The sequence below is a fragment of the Molossus molossus genome, unplaced genomic scaffold (genome assembly GCF_014108415.1).
Source record: "Molossus molossus isolate mMolMol1 unplaced genomic scaffold, mMolMol1.p scaffold_m16_p_23, whole genome shotgun sequence".
Classification (NCBI taxonomy): domain Eukaryota; kingdom Metazoa; phylum Chordata; class Mammalia; order Chiroptera; family Molossidae; genus Molossus; species Molossus molossus.
This window is the reverse complement of record NW_023425359.1, coordinates 23,335,598-23,356,501: the sequence shown is the minus strand read 5'-3', so window position 1 is coordinate 23,356,501 and position 20,904 is coordinate 23,335,598. Positions and strand designations below refer to the sequence as shown.

At 43.7% G+C, this 20,904-nt stretch overlaps 1 protein-coding gene across 4 annotated transcripts in view; it reads left to right on the top strand.

Annotated features, from left to right (window-relative positions):
* Positions 1-20,904, top strand: part of KCNT2 (potassium sodium-activated channel subfamily T member 2) — a 165,919-nt gene that overhangs the window by 44,190 nt on the left and 100,825 nt on the right. For all 4 annotated transcript variants that reach the window (XR_004961413.1, XM_036277429.1, XM_036277428.1 and 1 more), the window contains exons 2-6: positions 6,328-6,407; positions 8,630-8,729; positions 15,311-15,359; positions 16,818-16,877; positions 19,779-19,853. Coding sequence is in view for 3 of the 4 variants with exons in the window: in XM_036277429.1 (XP_036133322.1) it covers positions 6,328-6,407; positions 8,630-8,729; positions 15,311-15,359; positions 16,818-16,877; positions 19,779-19,853 (364 nt within the window). In the remaining variant the exon portion in view is untranslated. The remainder of the gene's footprint in view (positions 1-6,327; positions 6,408-8,629; positions 8,730-15,310; positions 15,360-16,817; positions 16,878-19,778; positions 19,854-20,904) is intronic.

Genomic DNA, 20,904 nt, shown 5'->3' with positions numbered 1-20,904 from the left:
TATTAGACTCTTAAATGCTGTGTATTTTTGCTACTCTTTATGATATACTTAACGGAATAAAAAGGCGTTTATGTTCTATTATTTGCATTTCTTTTCCTTTTTTTAATGGCTTGACCTAGACCTGCCCCCTACGCATGCATTTGGGCCAGGGTAGGAAGAGGCAAAAATCTCTTTGCTGTTTGAGGATGAAAAAATATACCTTTATAGTTATTCTAGCTGCCTGTCTGTTGGCTCCCCCTGCGTAGGGTCCAGTGAAATCTGGTTGCTGATCTCGGGTCGTTTAAATGAAATGAGTGCAGAGCACAGGTCCTGTAAATGAACGATGCTCTGGGGGACACGGGTGTTCTCACTGCAGAGACTCGAGTGCAGCAGTGCCCCAGTGGACGCGTGATGTGTTTCACCATGGAAACAGCGAGACTGTTATTTCCAGCTACCTGTAGGCCCTGATTACCAAAGAGTGACAGGAGCATAAATGCAGTTACTGAGGGGCTGTCAGCATGACCCACAGTGGAAGATGACCGATGAGTGGTTAGCACCCCAGTCTTCCCTTGTTGCCACTGCATTACTGTGTACACATTTAAACACACACACATAAACATGTGCGTCTTTATGCAAATATATTATGAGTGTGTGTGTGTGTGTAAAGCTAGGTCCCCTTTCAAAAAATGACATTCTTTTAGATTTTATTTTTAAAAGGCAGAGGAGGCTATCAAAGGTCCTCAGAACTAATCTTTGCCTCCATAAAAGATGTTCCTGATTCAGGACCTGGGAAAGTTAGGCGTGAATGATAACGGGAAGAAGGAGCGGAGCAGAAAGAAGCTGGAGAGTACCCCGGGAGGGCTGCCGGGTCCTGACAGTGGGGTTTGTCCGTGCGCCTGGGGAAGGCTGGAAGCCAGGAGCATTTGGGCACGAACTGGCGAAACTCATTTCTGCAAGATGAAAAAGCAGTCGGAGGCGTACTTGCTAATTTGTTTTTTACAAGGCTTCATTTCAGCGGTTGCTCTGTTAAATAAGTTAGTTACCAGGGGTTAGGAGTGGGTATTTGAAAATGAATAAGAGCCTGGGTTAGAGTCAATAACCAAAGGGCAGGACTAAACAAACACTCTCAGCAACCCTGTGCTGGTCTGGTGTTTGCTCTTTTGCAATATTTCACAAATGACCTAGAACTTTCCTAACGATGAAGAATCAACTTGATGAGGAGGTAAGAGGCAACAAGTCATGGAAAGACCTATGTCCCAATTCTGTCCCAGGGCCAGCTGTACGAGTTTGAGCCAGTCACTAAAAGTATTAGAATTAAAATTTATTTTCTATAAAAGAAAGTCGAGGGTTGCCTTACCTCAGTCAGAGCAACACTGTCAAAATGAATTAAGAGCAGTGTAAATTTCCCCCGGAACAGGAAAGCACATTCATATCTAGGAAAAGGAAATACTGAGAACATAGCTAAAGCCAATTAGAATCGTGAACAGAACTGAGAAGAATCAATATTAAACTCGGCACGAAATCCCTGAGCACCAGAGAACTGCATGGTGCTGGGGAAAGTCCCCAAAGATTACACTAACACTAACTGGCCTTGATTCTGGAAGGACTGTCACTGGATCAAATAAAAGAAAGCACCACTCTACATCATAAATCACAAACCTCAAGGACAATTTTCTGCCCCAGATAGAAGACATGGATCAAAAAATGTTCTGTTTTGTGTGTGTGTATAATGCATTTATAATGCATTTATATCAATCCATACTTAAATATCGTCCATGATCCTAAAAGAGAAGATAGACTCAGAGAGATCAGTAGATTTACTGCTTTCCTTCACATAATATTGTAAAATTTAGAGTTCATTTATTGAGAGACCTGATACCGTGCAAAAAAAAGGGAGTCACTTTGGCCCACTGATACGTATTGGGGGGCTCACTCCTTCCCAGCGATGGCCTTTGCAAAGTTGCATGAGTTCATTCAGAGTGCTCCTCTTTCTCTGGGACTGTTCTACACAGTAGTGTCACAATGAGTCATCTCATCTAAATAATGATGGGCATTAGAGATACCTCTTCTGTTACTGCTATCTCTTCACATTCAGACCAAGCATTTCCAGATCCTTAAACTTTTTTCTCAGATGGGATGCTTTCCAGATTCCTCGTGGTTTTGCGCAAGGCTGTAGACGTTGTCATTTGAGTTAAAAAATGCACCCCTGTCATATCCCTAGTACCGAAGGCTGGCTGTCATGTGAACAACGGGCTCATATTCTTTCAAATTTGATAATTCAAGGAAGCACAGCGACTTGGCCTTTGATGAATCACTTGTGTGTTGGCCCCATGTCCCTATCAAACTTGCTTTTGTCTCCAGGCAGATTTGAACTAACTTAGCTTGATGTCTGTATCACAGTAACTTTATTTAAGATGAGCAGCCTTTGGATTTGATAAGCAAGGGAAGCAGATCCAATGAAGGATTTCCAAGGTGCCGGTGGAGTCCTGTGTACCTGTGTGTGTGTGTACTTTGTAGCACGTGTGAGTGTGTAGGTTTGTGTATGTGGGTGTGTGTGCACACAGTACTATGCAGGAAGATGCTGCAGTTTGGGGGGGTTCTTTTTTTAAAAAAAATTTTCTTTCTTATTGATTTTTAGAGAGGAAGGGAGAGGGAGAGATATTGATGAGTGAGAACATCGATTGGCCGCCTCCTGCATGTCCCCCACTGGGGACCAGGCCCACAACCTGGGCTTGTGCCCTGACCAAGAATTGAACTGGTGACCTCCTGGTGCATGGGGTCAATGCTCAACCACTGAGCCACACTGGCTGGGCAGGGGGTTCCTTTCTGGAAAAATTAAGAAGTGAATCTTGATTCCTGTGCTTTGTTTCACTTAATATATAAGGTGAATGAAAGACAAAAGATGACATGCACATAAAAAGTGATGAAAAAGAATGAAAATATGTGTCTGCATGGCAACGTTTGCTTGATGGACAGAGGTACAGTTGGAGAGCTTCCCCATCTTCCTGAAGGAACAGCACAGAAAGCACTAATGGTTCACCACTGATAACAAAAACCCTTATATTTTTATGGCACAAGAGACAGTTTTTAAAATATTCATGAACTTTCTTGACCACACAGCACAGAATATAGTAGTGGAATATTTCTCTAATACACGAGCATCTTTATATATCAATTTTATCTCCCAAGGGTGCTCCTGCCCAAAACCCCAAACTATAAAACTATCTAGTTAAAATGGATTGCGTTGAGCTTCCAGTCAAGACGGTGGGTAAGTAAACGCGGTATCGCGTCCTCCCACAACCACATCAAAGTTACAACTAAACTACAGAACAACCATCATTCAAAACTGCCTGAAATCGAGCTGAATGGAAGTCCTACAACTACGGAATTAAAGCAGCAGCCACATCGAGACTGGTAGGAGGGTCAGAGGTGGATGGGCTGGGCCCACACCCATGTGTGGCAGATAAAAATCAGGAGGATACCTCAGCTGGGAAGGTCCTCCCTGAGGACTGAGGGGTCCCCGTCCACACCAGGTGCCCCGTTCAGGGTTCCAGTGCCAGGAAGAGAATCCCCATCATTTCTGGCTGGAAAAACCAGCGGGAACTGGGGCTCAGGGAGGCTGAGGCGGCTGGAGCCCCAGGCAGCTCCTTAAAGGGCCCGCGCACGGACTTACCGGACTCTCTCCCTCTAAGCTTGGAGGGGAGGCAGCTCGAGGGACGCCAGGGACATACAAGGAAGAACTGAGCTGTTTGGCGCTGGAGAGGAGGCTTTCTCCAGGACAAATGTGCTGTCAGTGGCCTTTGTTCCTTTGGTGAGCCCTTCCCTTGGGCGGCAGACAGCCGCTATATCTGAGACTCTAGCAACCTGGCTCACACTGGTAGCCCCGCCCTGCTGACTCTCTGAGGCCCCGCCCCATCCAGCTTTCAGGCCCACCGAAGCTGTTGCCAGTTGCTTAACCACAGGATTGGCCTGACTTGGATCCTCCTTCAGGTGTTCCTAAATTCTTTCAAACAAGCAACATCTGGTCTCAGCTAGCCCGATACTTCTCATTAAGTAACACATAGAAACAAACACAGGGAGGCAGCCAAAATGAGGAGACAAAGAAACAGGTCCCAAATGAAAGAACAGAATAAAACCCCAGGAAAAGAACTAAGCGAAATGGAGATAAGCAACCTAACAGATGCAGAGTTCAAATCACTGCTTATAAGGATGCTCAATGAACTTAGTGAGAATCTCAGTGAACTTAGTGAGGGCCTCAAGAGCATAAAAAAAGACCAGTCAGAAATGAAGGAGGCACTAACTGAAATAAAGAATAATTTACACAGATTCAATAATAGAGTAGGTAAAGCCAAGAAGCAAACCATCGATTTGGAATATAAGGAAGCAAAAAACGCCCATTCAGAACAGCAAAAAGAAAAAAGAATCCAAAAAAATGAGGATAGTGTAAGGAGCCTTTGGGACAACTTCAAGCATGCCAACATTCACATCATAGGGGTGCCAGAAGGAGAAGAGAGAGAACAAAAAATCGAAAACCTATTTGAAACAATAATGGCAGAAAACTTTCCTAACTTGGTGAAGGAAACAGACATACAAGTCCAGGAAGCACAGAGAGTCCCAAACAAGATGAACCCCAAGAGGCCCACACCAAGACACATTATCAAAATGCAAAAGGTTCAAGACAAAGAGAGAATCTTAAAAGTAGCAAGAGAAAAGCAGTTGGTTACATACAAGGGAGTTCCCATATGACTGTCAGCTGATTTCTCAAAAGAAACTTTGCAGGCCAGAAGGGAGTGGCAAGAAATATTCAGAGTGATGAAAAGGAAGAACCTACAACCAAGATTACTCTATCCTGCAAAGCTGTCATTTAGAATTGATGGCCATAAAAAGAGTTTCCCAGACAAGAAAAAGTTCAAGGAGTTCATCACCACCAAACCATTATTATATGAAATGTTGAAGGGTGTTTTTGAAGAAAAAGATAAAATGTATGAACAAACAAAATGGCAATGAATATATATCTATCGACAATTGAATCTACAAATAAAATGAACAGGCAGAACAGAAACATTGTAATAGATACAGAGAAAATTTTGTTGGTTGCCAGATGGGAGGAGGGTTAGGGGAATGGGTGAAAAAGGTGAAGGGATTAAGAAGTACAAATTGATTGCTAGATTTACAAACCTCAAAGGGAAGGGGGTTGGGGGGTGGGAAGAAATAAACCAAAGAACTTATATGCATAACCAATGTACACAGACAACAGTGTGGGAAAAGGTAGGAGGGGGACGGGAGTGGAGAGGAAGGGGTTAATGGGGGGGGGGGGAAATGAGGAACATCTGTAATACATTCAACGATTAAAATTAAAAAAAAATTGATGGAAAAAAAATGGGTTGCATTACCAAAATTTTATATTAGGAAAACTGAAATGAAGTCTCTATTGTTTGTATAAACATTAAAGTGCTTTCTTAGCTGTTTTTCAGATCCTAATTTATAATACATGTATTTGAGACTAAGAAAATTTCAAATGATAATTATTAACAAGTCACCATGCCCTGAACCCAATTTTTCTTTTCACTCAGTATTTTGAAAATATTAATTATGCCAGCACACGTATGGCCATCTGAAATAACTGAGGGGAAAGCAAATGTATGCAAGAAATAAATGCTATTTTTCTGACAGTTGATATTTTATAGAGGATTGAATATATAATGCTCAGCATCGTGGCTGATTTGTCTGGTTTATGTCTATGGTGACTTTGACATTGTATTTGACACCTTCCTCTCCTCTCCTGATCTGTGTATATTTCAAAATGAGCCTAAATAAGTGAAGAAGGTAAAGTGTCCATGACTGTGGTTTCCAAATCTAGTCAAGGCCAAGTGAAGCGCTTGTGAACAGTAAAGGTTCAGGCCCCGCCCCTTAAGATTTTGATGCAGTTCATCTGGGTAGTTTCGCTCAAACTGAATTCTCCGGCATTAGGTTGATCCATGCGATGTGGACAAAGACTGGGAAAACACCAACTCAAAATTTTTCCACAGATGCCTATTAATGACTGTTTTGGCATTATTGCTGTTTTGAATTATTCATACCACTCATTGCAACCACTGATACAAAAAATCAAAATAATTATATTTGACATTTGAACTATGTCTTTAAATTTAAAAGTAACTGCTTCTCTCCACAAAACTTCAGTATTTTACCCAATTCTCTCTCCTTTTCTCTCTCTCTCTCTCTCTCTCTCTCTCTCTCTCTCTCTGTCTCTGTCTCTCGTCATAATTCACTTAAAATATATAATGCAACTAATTTTTTTCTTATGTTAGTCTTCAGATTAATTATGTTTTTATTTTTTGTTTGCAGGGTGCAAGTTGAATTCTATATGAATGAAAACACATTTAAGGAGAGACTAAAGTTATTTTTTATTAAAAACCAGAGATCAAGTAAGTCATTCATTTTATTCTCCCACCTGTGTGCTTGTACATATGTTTACCTCGAACAATTCCAGTACAATCCTTCTGCAAAATAGCATTTAAACAGAGGAATACAATTGATAATCTTGTCTGCCAGGCAGTAAAATTACAGAAAACTATAGATTTTATATCTGTTGCTGTTAAGATGTCTTGAATGCCTTTAGTTTTCCAAATCCCCCACCAATAAGTGGTCTCCTAAGTGAGCCATCGGGGCCAGTAGACACATTGGGGAAATGATTTAAATGAGGGATTGTCATGGTTGTTCTGTGAGGGCACCTAAAGCTTATTATGAGAGAGCTCTTGTGAGCCTGAGTGATTCTAACAGGGATGATAATTGTCTGATTTCACGGGGGAAGACTTCAGTGCCTCCCGATGGTGCCCGATAGCAGAGAAACTCGAGTGTGTTCTGAGAGGGACAGAGGCACAGACTACCAGCACCCTTCTCTGGAGAATGCCAAACCAGATGTGGGGAGCTGGGCTCTGAGTTTCACATCTGCATGGTTCTTATCATCGGACAAATCTGGGAAGCGCTGGACCGCCAAGAGCAAGTGAAATGGGCAGAGTCACTCAACTTGTTCAAGGTTGAAGTCACAAGCGATTCCTCCTGCCTCCCCATAGTACCACGGATTTTTTTAAAGGCACATATAATGAGCCGAGATGCAGTTTTTCATATGATCATTGCTTAAAATGCCAGCCATCAGTGGGGAGGTCTATATTACATTGGTACAGACTTTGCTCTGTCTGCATGTGGACCCCTGAATACTCTTGGGGTGGTCTTTGTAGGGTCCAAACAGGACAGTCTAAGTGGTGAGAAAGTACCCAGATGCTGACGACAGGGAATATTTCAGGGTTTAAGGAACACTGGTGAGAGATTTAATGGTAGGTGAGCTTCAGGGTTAAGGCTAATGATAACTAATGCCTCTCTCGTCTGATGGTTTAGCATTTCCATGGAAACCCTACCAATAAAATCCCCTAAAGGGGCCACGTCTTCCGAAGACAAGGTTTCCTCCCTTTTAATACTAACAATCCTCTCTCTCCAGGCTAAAAGAGATGAAAGCATCATTCCACTATTTGACTGGCAGCCAGATTTGACAAAACAGTCATTTGGGGAGACATGTTCTATAAAACCAGGACCATTTCGTTAATAATTTAAAAGACTTTCTAAAGACGCTAACCCCTAAAATGTACACAGCATTGTAACAGAAAAGCCTAGGGAAATGGCACAATTAATAGGCATTAACCTTTTACTGTTAAGAAATGTCACCTTAAGTACACTCACATATAGTGGAGTAAAACAATGACTTTTCATTTCCAGATTTTGTGAACTAATAATGGTAGGAAGGCCTTTCTCTCAATTTTATTCATGATGCATGGAGCCCCTGCCCGACAGATTCAGAAAAGGCCTTGCTCTTATTGATCAGACTTGAAGCGTGTTTTGCTGAGTCATAATTGCTCTTTCGCATCATCATTAAGTATTGCAGACAGCATAGCTATGACCTATATGGTTTCGAAGGGTACACACACCAATCTTAATCCCCCCCAGAATATTAAGACTTCATTGGTATTTAACCTAAAGTGAAAAGTAAGTGTGTGTGTATTTCCCATAATACTTTATTATGACTTCTCTATTATCATGTAATTACCTTTTTGTTTTTGGTATATGCCCCTAGCAGAAACTGAACCCGGGACTCTCTGGTCCTCAGGTCAATGCTCCAACCACACTGAGCCAAACCGGCCAGGGCATGTAATTACCAATTAAAAGTATAATATATAATTATAGACATGATTATGATTTCTCTGTCATTAAAATCTGCCCGGTATTCTGAAGGTACAAGATTTACAACTTACTCTGTGAAGGTGTGAGTAGCTAGATTTTCTAGCTGGCTAAAATTACCCCACATTCACAGATGTGTAAAACCCTTGAACTTCTAAGCCTCTTTGAACTAATCTCGACGGGCCAGACCGAGTCTCATGTTTCTCTGCAGTTCAAGTATTCTGCCAGTCTCTGTAAATACTCAGCTAATTAACTTCCAGCTACCTTGAACTTCAGAGAGTTTAGACAGTTATGGCATTGTAGTTTCTAATTACAATTTAAGCGCTGTACTTAAAGTTGATATTTTTGACAATTCTTTTGGTCTCTTTTCTGTGGACTAAGTTCAAATAAAAATCAAATTTCTGTTGTTTGTTTAAAGGTCTAAGAATACGCCTGTTCAATTTTTCTCTCAAATTATTAAGCTGCTTATTATACATAATCCGAGTGCTACTAGAAAACCCTGCACAAGGAAATGAATGGTAAAGTATTTCTGTCTGACCCTCAACAATTAATTGCTTTGAATTGTATTATAATTTTAAAGGATGTTACTATAAAATTAAATTTTCCCCCAAGGATGTTTGAGGTGTTTGTTGAATGAAATTGATCTGCTTTTTGGGCAGTAGATGAATATCACTTTTGTAAGTTTTTTTAAAGCATTTCTGCTTATATTCTCTGTCTATTCCTCTCATGCTAATGGACATCTAACCATAAAGTTTTTACTGCTAATCAAAACACTGTAAGTCATAGTCTAATATGGGTTTGTCTCTTGAAACACCCGATACATTTCTGCTCTTTATTGACATAGATTACTTTACTGTCTACCAGATTTGTAAGTATTTTCAGTGACAGTCTAGCTGTTTGAACAGAACCACTCCTGCATCTACGAGGGCACACGACTATGTCAAGTTCAGAGTTAGCTTGTGGAGTTCTTTATCTTGCTTGAGTTAAATGGCTTATTGATGTAGCTTATTCTTTATTCATGATCATATTGCTTTTATTAATTGCATTGCTATACACTGACGGACACTTTTAGTCTCTAGTTTCATTGGAAGCAGCCAGGGAGGGGACTGGGTATCCAGTGAAATCAATCATTTTGATCTGATTACCACCTTAGGCCCCTGTCCAGCTACTAAATTTAACATGATTTTCCAAGCACAAACAAATTTGATGGCTAACTGCTGTACTTTTCCCCTGTGGAGGTTTTCCCTAAGAAAATTTTAAAAATGTAAAAGTGGAAAGTAAAATAGAAAAGGAGGGTATGCGAAGCATAGACACAAATCGTTGACTTCAGTTCGACTAGACAGCGAAAAGGAGTCTGTATTTGGAAAGGGTTTGGAGATAAGTTCAAGCTTAACGGGTGCAATTTTCCTGTGTAATAATTGATGCGGTAATTCTTTAGGAACTAATTTGTCCACTGGAAGAGCATTATGGGTACTTCATCATATCTTTGTTGGATCCTTAGCCTGCATTTCTCTTACTGTATGTGGAGACAGAGCCACGAACAGGAACGTTTGCTACCCTCAGGGAATTTTCGATCTGTGAGCAGGTTGTATGTTCTGGGGTTCTCGCTCTTGCTGCCATTGGACAGCTGTTGAATGTGTCTTGTTTCCTCCGGAACACACCTGACCCCTGATCCTATTCCCCACTTTCTCACGGTGGCCCCCCTCTGGGTGTCCTGAGCACTAATCTTTCTTTAAAGTTAAGCAGAAATATATATATGTATCATTTACATTCAGTATTATTTTGCATTAATGTATGTGGTTAGACAGTCATGCACTATATAGCAGGTCCCCCCCATATTTCCAGCACCCCCCTGGCCTCGTACAGGGTACTGAACGTTCTATGCTTCTTATGACCGCTGAACCCACTGGTCACATCTAACTGCGGAGTCCCTTGTCCACTTGGTTGTCATTTCAACCGGCCGCGCTCCGGTCAGCTTCCTCTGCGCGCTCCCACAAACCGATGAATGACAGCTCTGTCCTTGTCCAGCCCTGCCCGGTGGCAGCCCTGTCCTGGCAGCTGTCGGGCCGAATGCCTCAGAGTCTTCCTCACCTCCTCTTTTGGCCCTGAGCGCTGCAGCCTCCCACGCCCCTGAGAGAATGCTGCTCTTCCTGCCTCCACGATGTGTCCAGCCTCGGGTCACTTCTCAAGGTCACCGCCCTGCACAGGCCGCCTTCCCCCAGCGCATGTCCGCAATCGCCCTCCTAACCAGGCCTCTGGTTCCGCCTTCGCTCCCTCTAGTGTATTCTGAACGTAGCCGCCAGGGCCCTTGAAGATGTAAGTCAGATGCCCCGACAGCCACAGTGCCCACCGTGGCCCAAAGAACCGCCACGTCCCCCGGGACTTCGCCGTCCAGCGTCACCCTGCACCTGTTCTGCTGCCGCACCGGCCTCCTGCTGCCGGGACCTCCCCAGACACGAGGCCGGCTCCGGGCCCTCCCACCTGCCGCTCCTTCTGGAAACCTCTCCCTCCGGGTAACACAGAGCTCACTGCCTCGGATCTGCACTCAAACCCTAGTTTCAGGAAGCCCTGTCTGCACATCCAGTTTAGGGTTGTAGTGTCCTCATCATACTCTTGAGCAATTTTGTCTTGTTCCACTTACCCTTCTCCCTGTGGGCCTCGCACCTGTGTGGCTTCTGCGTGTTCCCCGGGGGTGCCCTGGCGCTGGTCGGGGGCAGAGGCTGTTGTCTGAGTCACTCAGGCCCTGGGCAGTCGTTTGTCAAAGCGATGAGTGGTCACGGATCAGTGGGGGTCCGTGAACTCTGGCCTCGGCCTCTCCTGCCCGCCTCCCCTCCAGCCATGCTGACCTGCCTGAGGCCGCTTACACGAACTCTGCCCCCATTGTTTCTGGGCCACAAACGTTCTGCTCTTACTCCCGGGACCTCTGTTTCCCACCTCTGCCCCCACCAAGCTTTAGGACTCCCGGACCTTCAAGGTAACAATTCCCTGGATAACACTTAGTCTGACATTCTTCCCTGACATCATCACGTATATAGGGCCCGGTTCTCACATGGGGTAGAAGGGACTTCCAGGCATTCTGCAAACATCCCTGAGTACTTCTGTCATGACACCTAACACATCGACGCGGATTTTACTACACTTCACCCTGGATAACATGGGAGGTGGGGAGCCACCCTCACCACCTCCCCTGCATAGTTGAAAATTCACCTAGAATTTTCGACTCCCCCATAACTTAGCTACCAGTAGCCTACTGTTGACTGTTACGATCCCATACACAGCCATGAACGCCTATTTGATATGTTATATGTACTATACACTATTCTTACGACAAAGTAAGCTAGAGAAAATGTTCTTAAGACAATCCCAGGAATGAAAAAATACATTTACAGTATTCACTGAAAGAAAATCCACTTAGCTCTGGCCCAGTAGCTCAGTTGCTTAGGGAGTTGCCCTGATATGCCAAGATTTCAGGTTTGATCCCTGGTTGGGGCACATATGGGAATGAACCAATGAAGACTCAGATAAGTGGAACAACAAACCAATGTTTCTCTCTATCTCTCCCTCCCCCTTCCTCTCTCTTTCTAAAAAAAGTCAACAAATTTAAAAAGAAAGAAATCTTCCTATAAGTGGTTCAACCCCATGTTGTTCAAAGGCCAACTGTACTTATTTCTCTGTTCTCTCCACCCCCATTGAGGGCAGAGGTCCTGTTGCATTCGCCCCTGGCGCTGTCACACTTAGAGCAGGATTTGCTGGGCCAGTGACTGTTGCTGAGCTAATGGGATTATGCTCCGCAGTTTTATTGATACTGTTACACTATGGAGTTGGCTGAAGACCACCTCCTAGAGGCGTCAGTGTGTATTACATTTATTACTCGTTTCTGCCTATGTGTGATCGACAATGATTCACATGACACATTCTTTTAAAACCTTACTGGAACTGTTTATATAACTTGGTGATTTATGAATGACATGCACATTAGAAAGACCTGAAAATCACAAATTGGGTCCCAGTAGGTCCCTTCCAAGGGCGAAAAGGCACAGGAGGGTGAAGGAGAGTGAAATCGTATTACTTGAAAACATTAAGAGGAACAAAGTTTCCTACAATTAACTCTATGACATATTCCTAAGAATATTTAGCCATAATTATAGAGGATATACATTTGACAAATCAGATTACTGCAATTAACCAACAACCAAAATAACTCATGTCTCCATTTTGAATCCAATGTTCCGCCGGGTCCCCACTGTCAAAACAGGACTGGTTAATGAAAAACAGAAGTGGCCTTTATGGGCACAGGCTCTATTTAAAAATAATGAGGCTAATTCAGCAAGGAGATTTATCTAATTAGACATAATAAAGCTGAGGATATTTTCTGCTCCCTTTAGGAGTCGGAACTGATAAGAAAATGTTGCATGTATAGACACACTGGAAGCTTTGAAAGGGATCTCGGAGTCCATGTCTGCAGTTGTGCAAATGACAGACAGGTGCCATTTATGGTAAATGATGCAGGGGCGTTAGCAAAGGAAATGACACTCCCAGCAGGTGGTGTGTGACTTTCACCAAGAGATGAGCCATCAGTGTTCACTCCCTGGTACATCTACTTCTTCACTGTGGGTCAGGACTCCAGCATCCTTTCCACTTGAAAACTGCTGAAGCGACTATTTGTTGTTAGCATCAGGCGATAGACACAAAACACAGGAAGCCCGTGAGGGTGCTTGTATTTCATGGTACAAGGATCTGCATTTAAAATCAGTGCTTAACATAGCAACACACATGTTCAGGTGATACACACATTTTTAAGATGATTTCTCCTTCAGGGTAACACGTCTCAAAAGAAAACTACATTTCTGACAATAACGTTTGAAATGTTTGATGACCAGGAGGAAGAAATAGCGTCATGTAGACCTTTCATTTTTCTCAGGGCCGGGCGGACCCCACAGGCAAGGAGCTGCAGCTGGGGACACCAGACGATGCACAGGACTGTGCTTTATGATGGACACTGTTGTCCCTGAATTCTCTCTATTTTTCTTTCTCATTTTTGCTCCACACCTCCAACCCCCTTCCAACTCCCTCCTTCTAGAACTATCTGCCTTCTCTCTATCTTTGAGTCTATTTGCTTGTTAATTTTGTCTATTTGTTTGTTTATTACATTAAGATGGGACTTTTTCCATGGAGGGATGGAAGGAGATGAGACCTTGGAGGGGGACTCCCTTAATGTTACACCATCAGCAAAGCTTTCCATGAGACCTCATCCTCCCGTGGGGGCCTCAGGAAATTCTTGTTCCTGTGGTACCCCAAGAGCTCCACTTCCCCCAGCCATAGGTGGGGACACATGGGACACCCCACTGATAACACTTGGATCACGTGGAAACCTCTGAGAAGTTCTCTCTGAGAGAGGGTTGAGCTGAGAATCTTAGGATAAGTCGAGGGCTGAGACAGGAAGGAGATGTCCTAGTTGAAGAAGTCTCAGAATGTCATGTTAAAAGAGTTTCTGGTGTCAGAAGAAGACGTGACTCGGGGCGGTGGGCACACAGTACAATGTACAGATGATGTATCACAGAATGGTACACTTGAAATCTATATAATTTTATTAGCCCATGCCACCCCAATACATTTAATTTAAAAATAAGAGTTTTGGTTTTTGTCTTCACCAAAGTACCATGTCACTACCCAGTGTGGCCACGTGAGCAAAGAATCGGAATAATTGTAATTTGGAGGAAAATGAAGAAGACAAGGAAGCGTAGGGTCCCATTGGGATGGCTTTTGTAAGAGTCCAAAAGACATGCAGAAAATGGTAGTTGAGATGAAGGTGGTTGGGAGTGTGGAGATGAAGACAGGTGGGTAAATTCCAGGCTAGTTGGTGGGAGGAACTGAAAAGGTTTGGTGACTCATCACTTATGCATTTACAGATACAGGAGAGGAGAGTATCTAAGATGCCTGAGTTTTGGGGTAACTGAACACAGTAGAATTTGGTGCCATTGGCTGAGACGTGGAAACTGGATGGCCAGTTTTCGGGGGAGAGGTCACAGGTTTGGTTTGGAGCCACTAAAGATGTCCATCACTTGGATGTGACATTCTGGAATCACTGGGTACTTCCATATACTAGGTAGTTTCTTTGAGTAGTCCTTTGATGTTTCATAATTCTATTTAAAACACAAATGTTAGGGGGTTTGTGGCTTTTGTTATCATCTAGCATATGACCAAAGAGAAAATGACTTAAAGGTTTAAAAATACACTTAATATCGTGTGGGAGAGCTCTCAGGTTTCACAACCATAAAGAATGAGTTTTGTTCTGTTTCGTTTGATTTCTTGTGTGCTTTTCATTTGCATTTCTGGGCAACATAATATAATTATGTTACTCTTTTCCCACGTGGGGTAGATCGCTGTGAATGACTCCCATTTGAACCACTACACACCCGATATTGTAGGTAAGGATAGGGATAAACACAGACAATCATAGCTAATGCACACCAGCCGCGTTATGGTGTTCTTTGCAGAGTAGAAGCAATTTTTGACCTCAAAGGTGCAATGATTTTTTAAGAGATATTTAAAGACAGTCACTCCTTGGCCTGTAGAATGTTCTACCTATCCTCAGTCACAGGTGTTTGGTGGTATGTTAAATATTTTATATAAAGCCAAATATGTAATATTAACGTGCTCTATAATCTGAGTTACTGACTTTATCAGGATTATTAATACTGTTGAATTTGTATTGCCAAAATAGTAACAGCTTTAAAATTAACCAAATCTTAGAGTTTATAGAAGATCCTTAAGTGAATTTTCAGTGGAGAATTTGACTAGCAAAGGGTTTGAGGTTTTCGCTCCCTGCTGTACTCATGCTTTAAATAAAGGCCCATTTATCTTTTCTTTTATTATTAACATGAGACTGGAAACGAACTTAAAAAGGGTATTTCCTGGAATAGAAAGGAATATTATTAAAAAGAAAACTGAAAAGATATTAAGTTTTTCTAATTTTAATGTTGACACTTTATTGTCCGTTTATGCTAGCATTATTTAAATATTTCCCACTCCGATCACAACTTTAAAATGAATGCATTTCCCGTATTTAACAAGTAACCTCTTTTCCTTCTTTTCTCAGGTCTCACATCTTTTGGGTGAACAGAAGTCTACCTTTATGGGGCCTACAGGTTATGTACACTTTTGTTTCATCCCTACATTTCTGGATTCGTCCCTCATTCCCAAAGGCGAACATCTTAGTCCAATGCTGTCTCTCCTTTCTTTGCGTTTGCGCCAGCTCTGGGTTCTGTGTTGAGGACTCCCTTGTGATCGGTTGACTCAGATTGCTGTGGGGGGTATGGAGAAGGCCCTAGTCCATCAGTGTTCTCGGGTCCCAGTTCCCTAACCCATTTCCCGTGTTCCTCTCACACAGTCTTTGAACAATGAATCCAAAGCCCATTTCTAGGTTTGCTTTTTAATCGGTGTCCTCAGCTGTGGGATCACGTGTACAACAGGGAACAGAGAGAATGTCGTCAGTCAGCTGTGGGATCACATGTACAACAGGGAACAGAGAGAATGTCGTCAGTCAGCTGTGGGATCGTATGTACAACAGGGAACAGAGAGAATGTCGTCAGTCAGCGGTGGTCAGTCAGCGGTGGGATCGCATGTACACAGGGAACAGAGAGGATGTCATCAGTCAGCGGTGGTCAGTCAGCGGTGGGATCGCACGTACAACAGGGAACAGAGAGGATGTCGTCAGTCAGCGGTGGTCAGTCAGCTGTGGGATCGCATGCACACAGGGAACAGAGAGAATGTCGTCAGTCAGCGGTGGGATCGCATGTACACAGGGAACAGAGGATGCGTCAGTCAGCGGTGGGATCGCATGCACACAGGGAAGAGAGAGAATGTCGTCAGTCAGCGGTGGGATCGCATGTACACAGGGAACAGAGGATGTCGTCAGTCAGCGGTGGGATCGCATGTACACAGGGAACAGAGAGAAGGATGGACGTGGTCCGGGAGGAGGCCGGTCTAACACCCCCAGCTGCAAGTGCGGAATGGTTATGAAGTTCATTCCGATAAGATGGGGAAGTGTCTTGAGGGGTTGACAGGGGTTATTTGTTTCGTGTTCAGAAACGTCGTTTGCACTGTGTTCGAGGTGGGTGGCAGGGTGGACCAGATCTTGTAACCAGATCTTGCGTTCCCTTCTGAGGGGACGGCTGCTTTCGGTGAACGCGCGGACGGCGCCGTGGGCTGCTGGCCGAGGGCGTTGCTGGTGGTGGGCAGTTGTGTGTGACTGTGTGTTGGGACCACACACACCACAGAACCACTCTTTCCGTACCGTGCAAACCCCCTGGTCTCACCAGTCTAGTCCCACACGTCCAGGTGCGATCACAAATGGAAAAGATGTATCGAGGAGGGTTAGAAACCACAAAAGCTGGGTTGTAGGTCCAGGGTCCACTGGCCACCTGTTTGTAAGAGTTCACGTGGCTTAGAAAACTCCCGTGTCATAGAGGTATCGACCACAGAAACATATACCTGCATATATGCATATATTTACACACGTATCAACTTTATAAAGTATAACAATCATAGAACGTATGTTTTCATTTTTCTTGCCTTTTCTCATTAAGGTACAATTTATATTTTAGGTGTTAGTGGCCTTGATAAGTCTGTCTGAAACCATGCTGCTCGGTTATCTCAGTTATAAGGTAAGTAACCCAACGAGACCCTTTCTGCCGACGCTGCTAACGCACCCAGCTTTCCTTCATAATTCACACTTTGAGGATAAAACAGGCTCTTCCCAAACCACTTTGATTGTTTTGGGCATCTCTAGTATGTGATAAAACAACAGCGTAGTTATACAGTAATGTTTTCCTTGGCAGCTCACAACGCGTCACCAATTCCTGCGGGTTAATTTGTCCGTCCTGGACCTGCTCATCCGAGCCAAGCACATGGAACGGTCTCGTTGTTCCGTTGTTTGTTGTTCTCAGCCTCTCTTCCTGATCTGTGCGAAATCACCGGGCGGTCAACAACATGTTTGTTAGGAATCACCTTAGTGAATTCTCCTAGCTGTTGGCAAAGCTTTGCTTGGTGAATACAATGTAACCAGAATCCCCTGAGCCTCTGCTCAGAAGGAACGTAAACTATGCCTGGTTCTCTTCTGAGTTGAAATCTGGGAACAGGGGCAGATAGGAACAAATTATACAGATAATAATAGAAGGCAGAATAATAGTTTGGGGGTTTTCTTATTTTTCAGTGAGGTGCAAAATAAAGTCGTATGGGGTGGTTTATAAAGAGAGGTCAGGTCATGGGATAAAAGAGCATACTTTTATGTGGTCTTGAATCAGCGATTTCACTAAGGCAAAAGGAAAAAGACAGGACAGAGGGTTTCTGGAATTAAGAAAGGCATATGGGAAGGTGCACAGATGAAACTGAAAGAGGATTAATGTTTAAGTGAGGCTGGAATATGGGGTATTTGGGGGAAAGGCGGTGCAGAGCGTTTGGGATGATACTGTGGGCACCGTGGGCAGCGACACGTCATGGGTTTGATGGGGGTGTTGCCCATGGGAGGTCCACAGCTGTAGCTGAGTTTCGGGACTGTTAGTCGAGAAGCCATGTGCAGCCAGGTCAGAGGGACACCCCACGGGAGGCCCCAGGCTAGGAGACTGGGGGAAAGGAACAGACGGATTTGATGCGAGATACATTCTAAAGGTAGAAATGAAGGAAATCAACTGGTTGGTGAAGGAAGTGAGTCCCCTGCGTATGGAGTGATAACAAGGGAGGGGCTTGGACTCTCTTGACGGGGCGCTGATGCTGCGGTTGCTGGAAGAAGAATAGGGACATGAGGGGAGATGCACAGAGACAAGGGGGGGCAGCATCCGCATGGGGGTATGTCCCCTCTTGCTTCTGGTTCAGTTTCCACACGTGCTCTATCAACAAGAGTCCTCAAGGCTGCGTTTGGGGGAACTCTTTACCCGGCAAATACATCTCTCTCTCACTTCGTAAAACATAGGGTTTTAAAGATAACATTCCTTTTTATTATTATTATTTTTTCTTTATTGATTTTAGAGAGACAGGAAGGGAGAGGGAGAGAGAGATAGAAATATCGATGAGAGAGAACGTCGACTGGCCGCCTCCTGCACGCCCCCCACTGGGGATCAGGCCCACAACCTGGGCATGTGCCCTGACCGGGAATCGAACTGCGACCTCTTGGTGCAGGGTCGACGCTCAACCACTGAGCAACATTTCTTTTTAATTCTCAATTTAGAGCAAGTTAAACCCCAAATGGATGTAAATGCTGTTAAAATGATCATACGTTTTATTTTTTAAGGATTTATGTCTGGTTCCCAGAGAACAGGGGCCTTTATCTGAAAACTGGCCTGGTTACGGGTTGTCCGCCTCTCGGCACTCGTCTGCTTTGCTCTCTGCTCACTGAGATGTTTCAGGCATGAGGACATAGTCTCTCCGTGTGAGCCAAGCCCTCTACTGGGACAATAAGCCCTTTAGGAAGCTTGGCGCCTGTAACACCTGCGTGCAGAGTGGTTTGTTCTCACGCCTCCCATTTCTTCTACCTGCCCCCCTACCCCCTTTATATTCCCTGGAGACAGGTGAGGAGCCAATGAGAACAAAGGTTGTCCCTTTTAGCACAGGGACACCAGCCAGCCTAGAGCCTTGTTTTGCAGTGTGCAGGAATTTTCCATCACTGCAATGCTTTAAGCCATTGGGACGGCAGAGACAATTAAGAAACATTCCCAAGCTTATAGCCAGTGTTTAAAAATAATTGGAAATTACAGGGAGCCAGATTTCAAACTGCTTTCCTAATGCACAGATCTCTTCGTGGAAGATGAGCTGCTTTGGGAAGTCCTGAGGTCTTTGCCACTGGGCACCCCTGGAGGAAGATTCAGGGATGAGCTAAGAGTATCGGGGGGGACTGCTGTGTCACCGGCTCTGCTGTGGGGGGCCCGTGTGTGGTGTGATGTTCTGCTGTCACTTTTGTGGGATTGTTTATAATTTGTTCACGACAAGCGGTGCATTTGGTCTTTGCCCTGGGCCCCGTGACTTAAGTGGCCAGTCCCGATTAATTTTGTTGTACTATGTGAGTTGGGAGATTAGAATGTAGATGATTGGAAAAACCCCTTCCTTTATGGTTTCTTAGGGGAAAAACAAGGTTAATACCAATGAGCATTGTTAACAAGTGCTGCGTTTAGGAATTATTCCATATGCTTTAGTGTGTGAATATACTTATTTCAGTAAGCACTATGATTGAGTCACTTTTTCGTGGACTCGGTAGGTTTGGGTAGTGTGTAATTTTACTGGTAACTTTTCTTCCATGAATTATTATTATATGATCAAACTGTGTTACGGGCAAGAGTCAGGGATCGCTGTAACATTCGTTTTGCTTCTTGAACTTGCTACAAGATTGAGAGAGGCCCAGCTGTGTTTAGAAAAATAATCTCTAAAGTTATTGCTGGTCCCTTTACGTTGAGTTAGCGTCCTGCCGTCCATCCTACGTGTCCTCCCTGCTGGAGAAGTCCCAAGTGCTGTCTTTACTTCTCTTGAATGGGATTCAGTGAAACTGACTTTTCTTTGCCTTTATGCTTTCTTGGAAGGGAAACATCTGGGAGCAGATTCTACGAATACCCTTCATCTTGGAGATAATCAACGCGGTTCCTTTCGTCATCTCAGTAAGTCCTAAAGGAATCTTTGGAAAAAAATAATAATTTGGTCATTAGACTTTAGTAAAGTCTGTCAATGGAAATGCTAGTAAATCCAACTTGAGCTCAGATCAATGAATTTGGGTTTTGGTTAGAATCATGGTATTAAAAATAAATAGGAGAGTCGGTTGGGTAGCGGGATCGTGACATTAAATGAGGAGTAATGAGATTTAATACAATAGCCAGATGAAGTGCTTCTTAGAAAAGTGCCATTTACACAAAGCGCAGTGTTGTCTACACGGGCTAGAAATCAGTCCATTGCTCATGTATATTGTGGAATTAAAAAATACAGAAAGCAAACAGAACCAGGTGTTTATACACGTTTCTCATACCGAGAATCTCTTTATCTCTCGTTTAAGCACAGGATGTATGAATTCTGTCTTTCATAAGAAAGTTGTCAACAGTGAGACAGCTAGAGATTTGCTTCCTTATCAAAGTCCGGCGCCCCCATTTCAAGAGACCCTGTTCGAGGGCATAATTCCATCGCAAAAGTCGGTGTTTAATTTCCATTCGATACAATTGTAATGATGTCGACTGGGGTTCTGCTTTCTAACACTCTGAGTTTTATTTGGACAATTATGAGAATAAGCAGATACCTAAATCCGTTGCTCACTTCTGAGAATTGTTTTAATCTGAGTGATTTACCTAGAGGAGCGCGTGGAGTTAGATGAAATGACTAAGTAAATCTAACTCCAATTAAACTCGGTTCCCCAATGTCGCCTAAGTGTTTGAAATCTGAGAGACTGGCGACGCTGTCAACAGTCTTTCTCTCCTCACTCCTGCTTTCGCTTCGAGTTGCAGAGAGGACAGAGGTGATGTCTGTTACAGACCGTCACTGAGCTAATGGTCGAATCGGCGTGCTGACATCTGACACCCAGTGCGAGCTGCTTCTGCAATGACTTTACCAAGAACTTTCCCCTCAGGGAGAATCAGACAGGGCGTGGACAGATCGTATCTGCTCCTTGCGTTTCATTAATGAGTTTAGTGTCTGTGTCACATGCTTTACGTCACTGTGTGGTCT